The 14,805-nt window shown below is 44.2% G+C and overlaps 1 protein-coding gene across 3 annotated transcripts in view; it reads left to right on the top strand.

Moving 5' to 3' along the window:
- The first annotated feature begins 105 nt into the window (after positions 1-105).
- The window catches only part of SLC37A3 (solute carrier family 37 member 3), a 47,427-nt gene continuing 32,727 nt past the window's right edge, over positions 106-14,805 (top strand). The window contains exons 1-3 of one of the 3 annotated variants that reach the window (XM_035021227.1): positions 106-208; positions 10,918-11,078; positions 12,265-12,373. In XM_035021227.1, coding sequence (XP_034877118.1) covers positions 10,990-11,078; positions 12,265-12,373 — 198 coding nt within the window. In that variant the 5' untranslated portion in view covers positions 106-208; positions 10,918-10,989. Of the gene's footprint in view, positions 209-10,319; positions 10,339-10,917; positions 11,079-12,264; positions 12,374-14,805 lie in introns of those variants that run through there. The other 2 variants (XM_035021225.1, XM_035021226.1) reach the window with 2 other exon arrangements.

Raw genomic sequence — 14,805 nt, 5'->3', positions numbered from 1 at the left:
GCATGCCTCGGGGAAGGGCGGGTCACGTGAGCGTCCGGAAACCCTGGCCGCCGAGCCGCGGGTGAGGTGGCGGCACGGGCGAGGGGCTGAGGGCAGCGGAGCGGAGCGAGCGGGCGGTGGGCCGCAGCACGGCCACGACGGCGCGTCTCGGGTGCGCCAGCCGCGGCGCGTGGGGTCCGACCGAGAAGGGGCCGGAGCCCGGTTTGGGGTGAGGAGTGGGGGCGCCGCCCGCGGGGGCGGTCCGCGGGGGCTTCCACGGGACTGGGGGCGACGACGCGGAGATGCGGCGGGTGGCGGCCGGTGGGTGTGGCGCCGTGGGCTGGAGGCAGCGGCCGGCGCTCCCCTCCGCCCCGGGCCCGGCTCCTCGGTGCCCCGTGTGCGGAGCCGGGCGGGGCCGGCGAGGACCGCAGCGGCAGGAGAGCGGGAGGATCGCGGAGGGCCCTGGGGAGGAGTCGGGGCCGGGCCGCGCCACGAGGGCTCTTGTCCAGCAGCGGGGCTGTCGTTCAGACCGGCGAGGGGGCGCTTTTCAGTTGGGTGGGAAGGCAGGCTTTTGGAAAAGGTGATGCACTGAGGCCGGAGGGGTTAGAGGGGTCTTAATGGAATAACTGAGTTTTGTGTTCTGGCAACTACTGAGGCCTCAGTCAAGGAATTCCGTCAAATTACTTATTCGTCATTCCCTCGGTATTCTTATTTGCAGAATGGGGTCTGTTTATTCTCACTTTTGGCAGGGGATAATGGGAATGTGTCCGCAGGGTTTGTGGTGTTTCCTGAAATGTAAGATTGTAGGTGATCTCATAGTAACTTATTACTGAATGTTTATAGGGAGAAGAGTATGTTTCGTCCCGGGTGAACGAAATCTGAATCTTAATTGCCACCTTTCTTCAGTGTCTTGGTGCTGAATTCTTTGCCATTTGTTGGATGCTTACTGTGTGCCAGGCTCTGTACTAGGAACTTTCTAAAATTATCTCAAAATTAATTCTTAAATAAGGGAATTGAGGCTCAGAGACTTTAAGTGGAGGGTCTGTGGTTACAACTCTAACTTTAATGCCTCTGTGGGCCACACGTGGCTTCACCTAGCATCGTTCTTCCGTTAACCTTTTTTTTTTTTTTTAAAGATTTTATTGATTTATCTGAGAGAGCACGCGCAAGAGCATGAGCAGGGGGAGATGCAGAGGGATGGGGAGAAGCAGACACCCTGCTGAGCAGGGGGCCAGATGCAGGGCTCCATCCCAGGACCCTGGGATCATGACCTGAGCTGAAGGCAGATGCTTAACCCACTGAGCCACCCAGATTTTTTTTTTTTAAGTACCATCTATCCCCCAGTGTGGGGCTTAAACCCAGACCCCTAGATCGAGGGTTGCGTGCTCCACCTACTGAACCAGCCAAGTGCCCCAGGAGGGAAAGATTTGTATCTTGAAACCTCCTTGTCTTTGGAATATGTTTAAAATAGGTAGGAAGAATGTAGTTTTAGGAACCCTGGAATAAGACAGGATAATTTTGCAGGTAAGTGCTAAGTACTTTACATCTCTGGTAATGCAACAATTTAAGAAGAGAGAAAAATTACAGAAGACTTCAGTTTTGAGTAGAAGGGTTCAGGTAGTACAAGTAAACGGCATCAAATGAGATAATGTGGGATGAAAAGGATATTTGCCTAAGTGTCAAGCATTGAGGTGCTAAATTACAACATACACAATACTGTCAAAATAGCTCAACTCAACTATGCATTTAATACTCTTCCAGCTGCCTTTTTATATTTCAGTACACATAATCTTTTTACTTTGCAAATGTAAAAACTGAAGTCTGACAAGTGAAGTCATTGCCCATTTAATGTCCTACTCCTTGAGTAACACTATTATTACTAGTAAGGTGTGGGTGTTTTGTTTTGTTTTCCGTTCTGAATTTATACCTCTAAGCCTCCGGTGAGATATTTCTGATTACTATGTTTTACTCGACTTGGGATATTTTAACCTTTTTTCTTACACAGTATAGTATAGAGACTAGGGTCAGGTCTGGGTTTGAATGCTTGCTTCATCTGTAAAGAGATATTGCTTTGTAAAATCTGTTTTCTCATCTCTAAGATGTGAGAACCTAAATGCAGTAGTTCAGGGCAAGTACCTAGCACAGTGCCTGGCACTTTGAAAAGTATACGGTGTTGGGGCGCCTGGGTGGCTCAGTCGTTGGGCGTCTGCCTTCAGCTCGGGTCATGATCCCGGGGTCCTGGGATCGAGCCCCACGTCGGGCTCCCTGCTCCGTGGGAGGCCTGCTTCTCCTTCTCCCGCTCCCCCTGCTTGTGTTCCCTCTCTCACTGTCTCTGTTTCTCAAATAAATAAATAAAATCTTAAAAAAAAAAAAAAGAAAGAAAGTGTACGGTGTTGGTTATGGCAAAAGAACTAATTCATTCACAAAATCTTTATTGATGGTTCTGAATGCTCTGCTAGGTGCTGGAGATAATAGCCATGGACTTAAGACAGATGAGGCCACTGCTCTTGGGGAGCTTACAGATGAACAATCCACATGTAAACAGTTAAACCAGAGTAGTTCGATTGGGAGCAATGCTATGAAGGGAAGAAACAGAGACAGAGATGAAAGAGGTCACTGAGTGCCCCAAGCATTGTAGATAGGGCCGTCAGGGCACACACTGAGGGAGATGACTTGAGGATGAGCCAAGAAAAGGAAAGAGCAAGCCATTTGCAAAGAACCAGGAGAGAAGCATTTCAGGCAGTGGAACAGCAAATGCAAAGGCAAAAGCAAGAAAGGGCTCAGGGACAAGAAAAGAATTAGGTGTGGGGTGGTTGCCGTGAGCGAGAGAGTGGTACTGGCGAGGGTGGGGAGGAAGGTGGGCAAAGAGGAGGAAGGAAACGGGCTAGCTCCTCACTGTGTCATAGTACGGCTGGCTCCATCCTGCCAAAGGCTTGGGAACCACACAGATGTCTGGTAGGAGATTGGAATGGGGTAACTCTCTAGGTGTGGGTAAGGACAGATCTCTAACTTCTGATAAGTGAAGGAAAGAAAGTGGCGCCTGGGTGGCTCAGTTGGTTGAGCGTCTGCCTTTGGCTTGGGTCATGATCCCAGGGTCCTGGGATCCAGCCCTGTTTTGGGCTCCCTGCTCAGTGGGGAGTCTGCTCCCTCTCCCACTCCCCCTACTTGTGCTTTCTCTTTCTCTCTGTCAAATAAATAAATAAAATCTTTGAAAGAAAAAAAAAGAAAAAGGTGCAGAATAGTGCGTGTGATAGGCTCTTTTGTGGATGTGTATGAGGGGCTCTACCTGGAGTGTATGCACAGGCATAGATTCTGTGAGGATTTAGGAACACAGGGTGATGAGATCACAGAGGGAGACATCACTGTATGTACCCTTTGATGTCTTTTGATTTTTCTGCCTTAGGCATGTATAACCTATTGAAAATCAATAAAACAATTAAAAAAAAAACCCCAATCTCTCAAAAAGCATTGCCTCAGGCAGTCCCCTTCTTCATTCCTAGCCTCCTTTTGCCAACCACAGCTGTCAACTCCATAGCTCTCCCCCACCTTAACCTTCCTATTTTACTGTGGAGGACTGGGGTATTCAGGCTTTGAAGGCCATGGCAAAGAGTTTCTTTCTTTTTTTTTTTTTTTTTAAGATTTTATTTATTTGAGAGAGAGAGAGAGAGCACAAGAGGGGGGAGAGGGAGAAGCAGACTCCCTGCTGAGCAAGGAGCCCAATATAGGGCTTGATCCCAGGACCCTGGGATCATGGCCTGAGCCGGAGGCAGACGCCTAACGACTGAGCCACCCAGGCACCCCTCAAATAAATAAAATCTTAAAAAAAAAAAAAGGTCTATTTCTGGCTGATGTGTGGAGAATGAGTTCGGGGCAGGGTAGATGTAGAAATAGTGAAAGCCTGCAGAAGGCTGTTGGGGTAGGCTTGGTGGAGATATGGTGGTTAATCTTTGTGGTGGCAGTGTGGATGGAGAGAGGTGGATAGATTTGGGATGTATTTTGGGAGCTAATTAGAAGTGGGATGGATGTGGAAGCTGAGAGAGAAAAGGAAAAGTGAAGGGTAAGTCCTGGTTACCTTGGGCAACTTGGAGGAATGGTGGTGTCATTTATGAGGTGGGGAATATTGGGGGAGGAATAGGTCTGGAGGGAGGAAACGAAGAATCTTGCTTCAGATCCATGGCAGCATATCAAGTGGACGGTTGGCTGTACTGTTGGGAGCTCTGGAGGGGCCACATTAGAGCCCTAGTTCTGGGGGGTCATTGGCAGAAAGCCATTGTACCAGGTGAAGGAGAGAGAAGGATGCCGGGACTTTAAAGAGTGAAGTGTGAAGTTGTTGTCTTAGAGGTTGAGGAAGCAAAAATAATTAGGAAAGTGTAGACATGCTGGGCAGTGTTGCATGTTCTTTGAGGTTTGTGGTTTTGAATCTAAAAAGTGAAATCGGCCTGCTTATGTGATTTTTCTCAGGCAAAACTCCAACTCCTTGGGTGCAGGGAAGGACAGAGGCAAGCAAAAAAAAAAAAAAAAAAAGGGCCCCCAAGGGAGTTGGTTAGATTCTAAGTAAAGAAGGAAATGAGGACAAGAGGAGGGTAATGCATAATGGGAAAGTGGTGAGGTGACCAAATTGGGCGCCTTGCTGAGGCAAGATGACCGTTGAGTAGGAAGTGGGAGAGGGAAAGAATGTAGGGTGTTTGCAGTCTAGGTTGGGGAGGTCTTGTAGGTACTGGACCGGGTTTTCGATGTGGGGCAGAGTGGGTTTTCGACGTGGGGCAGAGGAAAAGATGGGTGGTGAAGAGGACAGGGGAGGGAGAGTTGAGCCACCTGGCTGTTGCGCTGGGACGGAAGCGGTGGCGGAAGGAAAGTGAGGCAAGGGGTTGTCTGCAGTGAGAGCGGAGTGCTGGGAGGTCAGGAGGTGACAAGACAGTGGGGCAGCGGGCGGTAGAGGTCCCCCCCCGCCCCCGACGCCAGCCTGAGTTCAGAGAAGCTGGGGTCTTGTGAGGAGGAAGAGTGACCGTGAGAAGAAAGACAGCTCTCCTTGAGAGACCTCAGAGGGGGCAGGTCATCTGGGGGAAGGCAGGAGTCTGAGGCAAAGAACTCTCAGAGGAGGGTGACCATGTGGAGAAGTTCATTCACTGCATATCTAGATTTCCAGAGAGCAAGATAAGAAGGTTGTGGGGTGAAGATTGGGTCAGGTGACATGGGCATGGGGGACGAGATGCTTTATGCGTGCCATCTCCTTTCCTGCCAGCCTTCCACCCCGTCCACTTTCTAGTCGGTGTCTCCCACGGTGTTCCTAATACACAACAACCTGAAATCTTACTGATGTGGGGTTGGAATGGTCTCTGAATATCTATAGAAAGTGGCAGTTTTGGTATGCTTTATATTCCAAGGCATTGTTTTATAAAGGGGAGATTGCCTTCTATCTGGACATGTTACATGTGAAGCCACCTTTTATGTAACATTGATCACGCAATGTGGAGTGTTCCATCCTGGAAAATACCTTGTATGGGAGATCTTCTAGGACTCAAAAAAGCTTCATTATGAATCAGATGAGTTAATGATTATCAGCTTGTTTTGAAAAGTAGAACATGGCTCAGTGGTTTGGATCCTTTTTGATGGGGAGAATCTTATTTTTATTTTTTTATTTATTTAAAAAATATTTTATTTATTTATTTGACAGAGAGATACATAGTGAGAGAGGGAACACAAGCAGGGGCAGTGGGAGAGGGAGAAGCAGACCCTCCGTTGGGCAGGGAGCCCGATGGTGGGGCTCCGTCCCAGGACCCTGGGATCATGACCTGAGCCGAAGGCAGACGCTTAACGACTGAGCCACCCTGGTGCCCCAAGGATCTTATTTTTAATAAGTTTTGTTTTTAAAAGCTAATTCTTGTTCTCATATGATAGTTGTATATTCAGTATCCATTAATTGAGAAAATACTAGATGGCAAGCTACTATGAATTTAGAAATACTTAAATGAATTTTGGTTTTATTAATTTTAACAGGATTTACATACACTTGAAAAATGTTAGGTTTGTTCTGTCTGTATTTAGAGCAGGAAAGAAAATGGTCTTCAGAAAGTAGGATGTGCTTGGTGGATTCAGACTTGGCAGAAACTCTCAGCACTTCCCCAGGGTCGCAGAGCTCACAGATGATTAGAAATTACTTCTGTGATGTAGGGAATATAAGTGCAAGGTATTATTATTATTATTGTTAATTACTGTAATTACTTAAGACCAGATGCTATAATAGTATTCATTTTAAATGGCATTCTGCCAACAGCAGGTGAATATTTAAAACCATTTTCCCGGTGTACTTACTAAGCCCTTTCTCTGCTATCACTGTAGCTAAGGAAAAAGTGGTTTATTTAGAAATGAAATCCAGATGGTCTCAAACAGCTCGGTAGTCATGTAAAGTTATTAATGTAACTGTACAACCTTGAAATACACAACCATTATTGTCAAAGCAATGTAATCCCAATCTGGTAGAGTGTACATTTTTGGAATTATTATTTTACCTGATAAGTTACTGAACTTCATAAATCATATCCTTTTCTGAAGTACTCAGTACTCTGTTTTGAGGTGTGAATGTGTTCAATTCATAGAATTACAATTTACATAAAACTCTGAGTTGTTCCACTGGGGTCTCATGTTTAATTTAGGGGATGGAGGTAAATTTAGCAGTGACACTAATAGCTCTCCGGTTTGTAACTTTCTGGAATTACAAAGTTTATTTGTTACATCTTGTAAGTGGAATTTTTTAAAATCCTACTTGGCTTATTATTTTGTGAACATTTTTCAGGCAGAAAGATGAAATGAAATAGCTACATTCTACCAATGTGGGATTGATTAATCCTGGGCAGGTCAGTGGCTAAAATAATTATCTTAATACCTTACATATATTGTTTATTTTAGTCTCCTAACCCTCAGAACAGATAGGCCATTTTATAGATGACCATCTGTGATTCATAAAGATTGGCTTGTCCAGGGGCACCTGGGTGGCTCAGATGGTTGAGCATCTGCCTTCAGCTCAGGTCATGATCTCAGGGTCCTGGGATCGGGCCCTGCATTGGGCCCCCTGCTCAGCGGGGAGCCTGTTTCTCCCTCTCCCTCTGCCGCTCCCCCTGCTTGTGCTCTCTCTCTCTTTCAAATAAATAAAATATTAAAAAAAAAAAAAAAGATTGGCTTGTCCAAGGGCTTATAGCCAGTAAGTGAAACAGCTGTAATGTTTATATAATTTTAACCACCTCAACTTTGTAACTTTTATTTTTTTTTAAAGATTTTATTTATTTTTTTGACAGAGAGAGACACAGCAAGAGCAGGAACACAAGCAGGGGGAGTGGGAGAGGGAGAAGCAGGCTTCCCGCAGAGCAGGGAGCCCGATGTGGGACTCGATCCCAGGACCCTGGGATCATGACCCGAGCTGAAGGCAGACGCTTAACAACTGAGCCACCCAGGCGCCCTCAACTTTGTACCTTTTATACAAAAGTTTCAGGAATGGCCTCATGGCAGCTGGTAAGGTTTGGCTACATCCACCAAGCATGGCTAGTGGAAACATGAATGTAACAACAGTTACAAGGAGCACAGCCTTGAAAGCAAAGCCCTGTGACTTGTCAATTTCAGTACTGGGCGTTCTCGAGTTTGTCTATACCTGGACTACTGTAGTATGTAGCATACAGGTCGTTTTGTTAATTTAATTTATTTTTTTCCTAATATGCAGGTAAATTATAGGACTTTTCCAATGCTGTGGATGTTTTCCCTTCTGATTGTAGAAGTAATATATACCTTTATTGTAAAATTTTTAGGAAAGGATATAGAAAATTAAAGTTACCCATAATGCTTCTGCCAGAGAGAACTAGTGCATTGCTTATTTATTTGTAAATATTATGTAAACATAGTGTTGTTGATTATAAGTCATATCTTTTTTTTTTTTTTGTAAGTAATCTACGCCCAACGTGGGTCTTGAACTCATGACCCCGACATCAAGAATCCTATGCTCTCCTGACTGAGCCAGCCAGGTGCCCCATTTTTTACTGTTTTTACGTGACATTTTCTCATGTCATTAAAAAGCTTTAATTCATCATGTCACATGATTATAAAATATTCAGCCATATGGCTCTACCATAATTCATTTAATCATTCCCCCTTTAATTGCACGTTTAGGTTGTTTCTGCAGACGAATAACTGGAGGCATTATGTTTAGATGCTTACTTTGTCAGAGCATGGTGCAGAGTTCAGAGAGGACCAAGGAGCAGTGAAGGGAAGTAGTGGAGACAGACAGATGGGAGTGGCCTTGCCTCTTTCCCCATTTCCTTATGACTGACACAAAGTTCTTTTTTTTTTTTTTTGTAGTTTTTAATTTTATTATGTTATGTTAGTCACCATACAATACATCATTAGTTTTTGATGTAGTGATCCATGATCCATTGTTTTCATATAACACCCAGTGCTCCATGCAGTACGTGCCTTCCTTAATACCCATCACCTGGCTAACCCATCCCCCCACTCCCCTCCCCTCTAGAACCCTGTTTGTTTCTCAGAGTCCATAGTCTCTCATGGTTCATCTCTCCCTCCAATTTCCCCCCCATATTTCCCTTCCTTCTCCTAATGTCCTCCATGTTATTCCTTATGTTCCACAAATAAGTGAAACCATATGATAATTGACTTTCTCTGCTTGACTTATTTCACTTAGCATAATCTCCTCCAGTCCCATCCATGTTGATGTAAAAGTTGGGTATTCATCTTTTCTGATGGCTGAGTAATATTCCATTGTATATATGGACCACATCTTTATCCATTCATCTGTTGAAGGGCATCTCGGCTCTTTCCACAGTTTGGCTATTGTGGACATTGCTGCTATGAACATTGGGGTGCATATGGCCCTTCTTTTCACTACATCTGTGTCTTTGGGGTAAACCAGTAGTGCAATTGCTGGGTCATAGGGTAGCTCTATTTTTAAATTTTTGAGGCACCTCCACACGGTTTTCCAAAGTGGCTGTACCAACTTGCATTCCCACCAACAGTGTAAGAGGGTTCCCCTTTCTCCACAACCTCTCCAACATTTGTTGTTTCTTTCCCTGTCCATTTTTGCCATTCTAACTGGTGTAAGGTGGTATCTCAGTGTGGTTTTGATTTGGATTTCCCTGATGGCTAATGATGATGAACATTACAAAGTTCATTTTTTTAATATAAAAAAGCTCCTTTGACACATTATGAAAACTACCTTTGTTTATAGACCTGAATGCATCTTGTATTTCTTTAGGAGTAGATCCCTGGAAATTGAATTTTTGTGTCAAAGGCTCTTGATGAACATGGTCGATTATCTTCCTCTAATACTGTGTTTCACCGCCCTCGGCAGCATATGAGAGTTCAGGAGTCATTAGACCTTGAACTACATTGGGCACATCTTTTTTAACTATGCAAACGTTTTCTTGCTTACTTAGCATTTCTTGTGTTACTGGTAAGATTGGAGCTTTTGATAAGCTTAATAGCCATTTCATTTTTTCTGAATTTCCTGTTCATTTCCTTTCCTCATTTTTCTGTCAGAATTAGTGTTTTCTTTTTTTAAAGATTTTATTTATTTATTTGACAGAGAGAGACACAGCGAGAGAGGGAACACAAGCAGGGGGAGTGGGAGAGGGAGAAGCAGGCTCCCTGCAGAGCAGGGAGATTGATGTGGGGCTCGATCCCAGGAGCCTGGGATCATGACCCGAGCCGAAGGCAGACGCCCAACGACTGAGCCACCCAGGCGCCCTTTTCTTTTCTTTTCTTTTTTTTAAGATTTTATTTTTAAGGTGTGCACCTGGGTGGTTCAGTCAGATCAAGGCCCGCATCAATCTCCCTGCTCAGTGGAGAGTCTGCTTATTCCTCTCCCTCTGCCCCCCACCCCGCTTATGCTCTCTCTCTCTCACTCACTCTCTCTGTCTCAAATAAATAAAATCTTAAAAAGGAAAAGATTTTAAGTAGTCTCTACACCCAGCATGGGGCTGGAACTCACAACCCCGAAATCAAGAGTCGTATGTTCTTCTGATTGAACCAGCCAGGCACCCCTGAATTAGTGATTTTCTTATCAGTTTGTATGAGAGTTCTTTTTTTTTTAATTATTTTTTTTGATGTAGTGTTCCATGATTCATTGCATATAACACCCAGTGCTCCATTCAATACGTGCCCTCTTTATTTTTTTTTATTTTTATTTTTTAAAGATTTTATTTGTTTATTTGACAGAGAGATACAGCAAGCAAGAGAGAACAGTGGGAAAGGGAGAAGCAGGCTTCCCACCAAGCAGAGAGCCTGATGCGGGGCTCGATCCCAGGACCCTGGGATCACGACCTGAGCCAAAGGCAGACGCTTAACGACTGAGCCACCCAGGTGCCCCAATACGTGCCCTCTTTAATACCCATCACGAAGCTAACCCATCCCCCCACCCCCCTCCCCTCTAGAACCCTCAGTTTGTTTCTCAGAGTCCACAGTCTTTCATGGTTCAATTAGAATTCTTTCTATTAGGATGTAATCTTTTGTCAAGAATTTTTCCTTTGGGGCGCCTGGGTGGCTCAGATGGTTAAGCGTCTGTCTGCCTTTGGCTCAGGTCATGATCCCGGGGTCCTGGGATCGAGCCCCACATCCGGATCCTGACTCAGCAGGGAGCCTGCTTCTCCCTCTCCCTCTGCCTCTCCCCCTGCTCATGCTCTCTTTCTCTCTCTCTCCCTCTCTCTCTCTCTCTCTCTCTCTGTGTCTCAATGAATAAATAAAAATCGTAAAAAAAATTATTTTTCTTTTTAGGGACTTGTTATAAACACAATTATCTGGTGTCAGTTTTCTGGTGTCAGCTAGCCCATGTGATTTTTTTCAAGGTCTGATAATATACTGACTATTATAAGTCTACACAATTCAGTTTTTGGATAGACTGCCTATTTTAAGTAATGTTGATAATGCATTTTGCCTTTCCAGAAAGAAGAAATGATGTAAATAATTCACTATCCAAACTTTAAGGTCAGAAGTGAGGAGGAAGGTCAGAAGACTATGGCCTGGCCAAATATTTTTCAAAGAGGAACTCTGTTCTCCCGGTTCAGCCATCATCATGTTGTTGTGTTCCTGCTCACCTTCTTCAGGTATGTTCGTTGCTCAAACTGTGCCCTTGGGTTTTTGGTTTTGTTTGTTTGAGGGAGCTAGTTATTGGCACAGCAAGTGTTTAGTGCGGTGATTGGCATGGGCTTATGAAATAGGCTGGTTATTCTTTCTGCTGTGATTTCTGGTACCTCTAAGTAGTTTTCAAGGACCATTTTGCCCATGTTTGGCAATGTCTGGAGGCATTTTTGGTTGTCACCAAAAGGGTGCCACTTGCAGTGGGTAGAGACCAGGGTTGCTCCTGTAGATCCTACAACGCACAGGTTAGCCTTCCACAATAGAGAATTTGGGGGGCCCAAAATGTCACTAGTGCCATGGTTGAGAAACCCTGGTTTAATATACGATTAAAACCAGGAGCTTCAGAACAAAGGGTGCGAATATTCAGGGAGTGCCCTGTGCATCCTTTAGCAGTAAAGATGGTATGAGACAATTGTGAGGAGCTCTAGAAACTCCTGTGAGATCCTGAGTGTTATCCTGACTGAAGGATCATCCATATTTATGATTCTGTGGCCCTCAGTGGCTCTCTTTAGTGGTCCATAGATGCCATAAATCAGGCTGTTTGGTTTTAGGAGCCATGTTATTTATAACCCTGAGACTCAGCTATTTTGATTATTTCTTCTGGGCAGATTTTGTTTGTTATTAATCTTTATTGAAGTCACCACAAATGATGTGATTTATTTGTTTGTTTTAAGGCAGAAACTAGGAAATGGCTCTCTGTGTAAGAGTTGATAGGTAATTTTGGATGCTTATGTTAGGGATATCCATTTTTGAGGGGTGAGAGGAGACACCAATGGGAGGAAAAGACAGGACTCCAGAGAAAGCTACTTAATGGCTAATGCATCAAGGGGCCAACGGTTGTTAAAGACTTCAAATTTTTTACAGAACTGCCACCATGATTTAGAGTGGGTTGGGATCAGTCATGCGTCTATCTTCTAGGTGGAGGGGTAAGTTATGAGTGAACACAGGGGCTCGTAATGAAGAAGAGTAATTTTTTCTTTTGCTTGGCAGAGACTGTTCAATTGATAGTTCTCATAAAGCAGTACTTTTCCTTTTTTTTTTTTAAGAGAAGAATTCTGAAGTTGAATAAAACAAATGGGACTATATCTGAGATTTTATCGAATGCCGTTTTCTTTGCTATTCATTCAGTCGTATTTCTTTTCTCTTTTGCAGTTATTCGTTGCTCCACGCATCAAGAAAAACTTTTAGCAATGTTAAAGTCAGTATCTCTAAGCAGTGGACCCCAAGTGCTTTCAACAAGTCAGTTAGACTGCCTGTAGAGGTAAGCAGAGCAAATGTTGGGATGGGTTTAGGAAGGGAGCTGTGCCCACCCCTAAATTCCTCTCAAGTTCTTCTACTTTGTTTCGTTCATCTGCCTAGGACTCTGAAATGGCTGTTTCCTATGGCATAAAACCCAAACTGTTCTGCCCAGTTTCTTAGCTTGCCCTGACTCAAGCCTGTTTTATTTACCCTTGCATCCAGCTTCCTTCTCACTGTTTTGAAGTGACACATCTCTGTTGAGGTGGTTTTTTAATTGAATTTCACAAGTACCTGTATTCATTTCTGCCTTTGAGATTTTGCTCATATTCTTTTGTATGCTCTTTTGCTTTCTTCCCACCCATCTAAATCTTGCTTTTTCCTTTGTGGCAAGATAAAATACCACTTTTTCTTTTTTTTAAGTCATTTCTATACCCAACATGAGGCTCGAACTCACGACCCTGAGACCAAGAGGCTTATGCTCTACTGACTGAGCCACCCAGGCGTCCTGAAATTGCCACTTTTTCTCTCAAGTTTCTTCCCACCTTCCACTGATTTTTTCCCCCCTCTGAAAGGTATACACCATGTGTTACATAGTTTAATGTCTCAGTATTTACATACTTTCTAATTGTTTCATTTGTTTGTATCTTGCTTAAGAGTCTAGAAGTCAGGGCACCTGAATGGCGCAGTTGGTCAAGTGACTGCCTTGACTCAGGTCATGATCTGGAGTCCTGGGATCGAGTCCTGCATCGGGCTCCCTGCTCAGCGGGGAGTCTGGTTCTCCCTCTGACCCTCCCCTCTCTCATGCTCTCTCTCTTTCAAATAAGTGAGTAAAATCTTTAAAAAAAAAAAAGTCTAGAAGTCAGGGAGTATGTATCCACTTCCTTGAATTCATTATGGATCAGGTGAATCCCAGTTTGGAATGGAGATGCTATTCTTTACAATATCCTTAGTCAATACACAAGTCCACTCCCCTCATTCTTTACCACATTCCTTGAGTTCTACTTATGTGGGATTATACATACATATTAATATTCTTGGCATGTCTTACTTTTTTTTTTTCAAAAAGACTTTATTTATTCATTTGAGAGAGAGAGGACAAGCTACGGGAGGGGCAGGCGGGGCAGAGAGAGAGGGGAAGCAGACTCCCTACTGAGTGGGGAGCCCAACCGGAGCTTGATCCTAGGACCCCTGAGATCATGACCTGAGCCAAAGTCAGATGCTTAACCAACTGAGCCACCCAGGTGCCCCAGCATGTCTGATTTCTTAAAATACTTTCCCCCTATTTGGATCAATTAAAAGTTGATAGAGATCTGAAGGTTATAGGACTATCCCCTCAAAATGTGATTAAGTTACTCAGTCAATTGCTTATTGAGAGTCTGTCTTGCATAAACACTGTTCTAGGCAGTGAGCATTACCCACCCCCCAAAAAACCTAGAGAAAGGTTTAAAAGGGAAAAAAGAGCCTGTCCTCACAGAACTGATGTTCTGTTGAAGATGCTCTTTTACGATTTTTCTTTCCCACCCCCCTTTATTTAAAGTTTATTTTTGGGTGCCTAGGTGGCTCGGTTCATGATCCCAGGGTTCTGGGATTGAGCCCTGCTTTGGGCTCCCTGCTCAGCAGGGAGTCTGCTTCTCCCTTCGCCCCTCCCCCCTGCTCAAGCTTGCTCTCTGGTGTGCGCACGCGCTCTCCCTCGCAAAAATAAATAAATAAAAAATCTTTAAAAAAAAAAGTGTTTTGTTTTTTGTTTTTTTAGTAATCTCTACACCCAACAAGGGGCTTGAACTAATGACTCCGAGATCGAGAGTTGCGTGCTCTTCCGATTGAGCCAGCCAGGCAGCCCTCTTGTACAATTTTTATTGAATTTAAGTTATCAGGAACTTTTAAAAGAAAAGATGTTAAGAATAGAGGGCTAGATTTTTTTTTGTTATGTTAATCACCATACATTACATCATTAGTTTTTGATGTAGTGTTCCATGATTCACTGTTTGCGTATAACACCCAGTGCTCCATTCAATACATGCCCTCTTTAATACCCATCACCAGGCTAACCCATCCTCCCACCCCCCTCCCCTCTAGAACCCTCAGTTTGTTTTTCAGAGTCCATCGTCTCTCATGGTTCGTCTTCCCATCTGATTTCCCCCCCTTCATTCTTCCCCTCCTGCTATCTTCTTCTTCTTCTTCTTTTTTTAAACATATAATGTATTATTTGCTTCAGAGGTACAGGTCTGTGATTCAACAGTCCTGCACACTTCACAGCGCTCACCATAGCACATACCCTCCCCAATGTCTAACACCCAGCCACCCCATTCCTCCCACTCACCACCACTCCAGCAACCCTCCGTTTGTTTCCTGAGATTAAGAATTCCTCATATCAGTGAGGTCATATGATACATGTCTTTCTCTGATTGACTTATTTCACTCAGCATAACACCCTCCAGTTCCATCCACGTCGTT

Source organism: Mirounga leonina, unplaced genomic scaffold (genome assembly GCF_011800145.1).
Source record: "Mirounga leonina isolate KUSES-001 unplaced genomic scaffold, KU_Mleo_1.0 Mir_174, whole genome shotgun sequence".
NCBI classification, from domain to species: domain Eukaryota; kingdom Metazoa; phylum Chordata; class Mammalia; order Carnivora; family Phocidae; genus Mirounga; species Mirounga leonina.
Note: the sequence above shows the minus strand (reverse complement) of the source record. Positions and strands in the feature narration are given on the sequence as shown.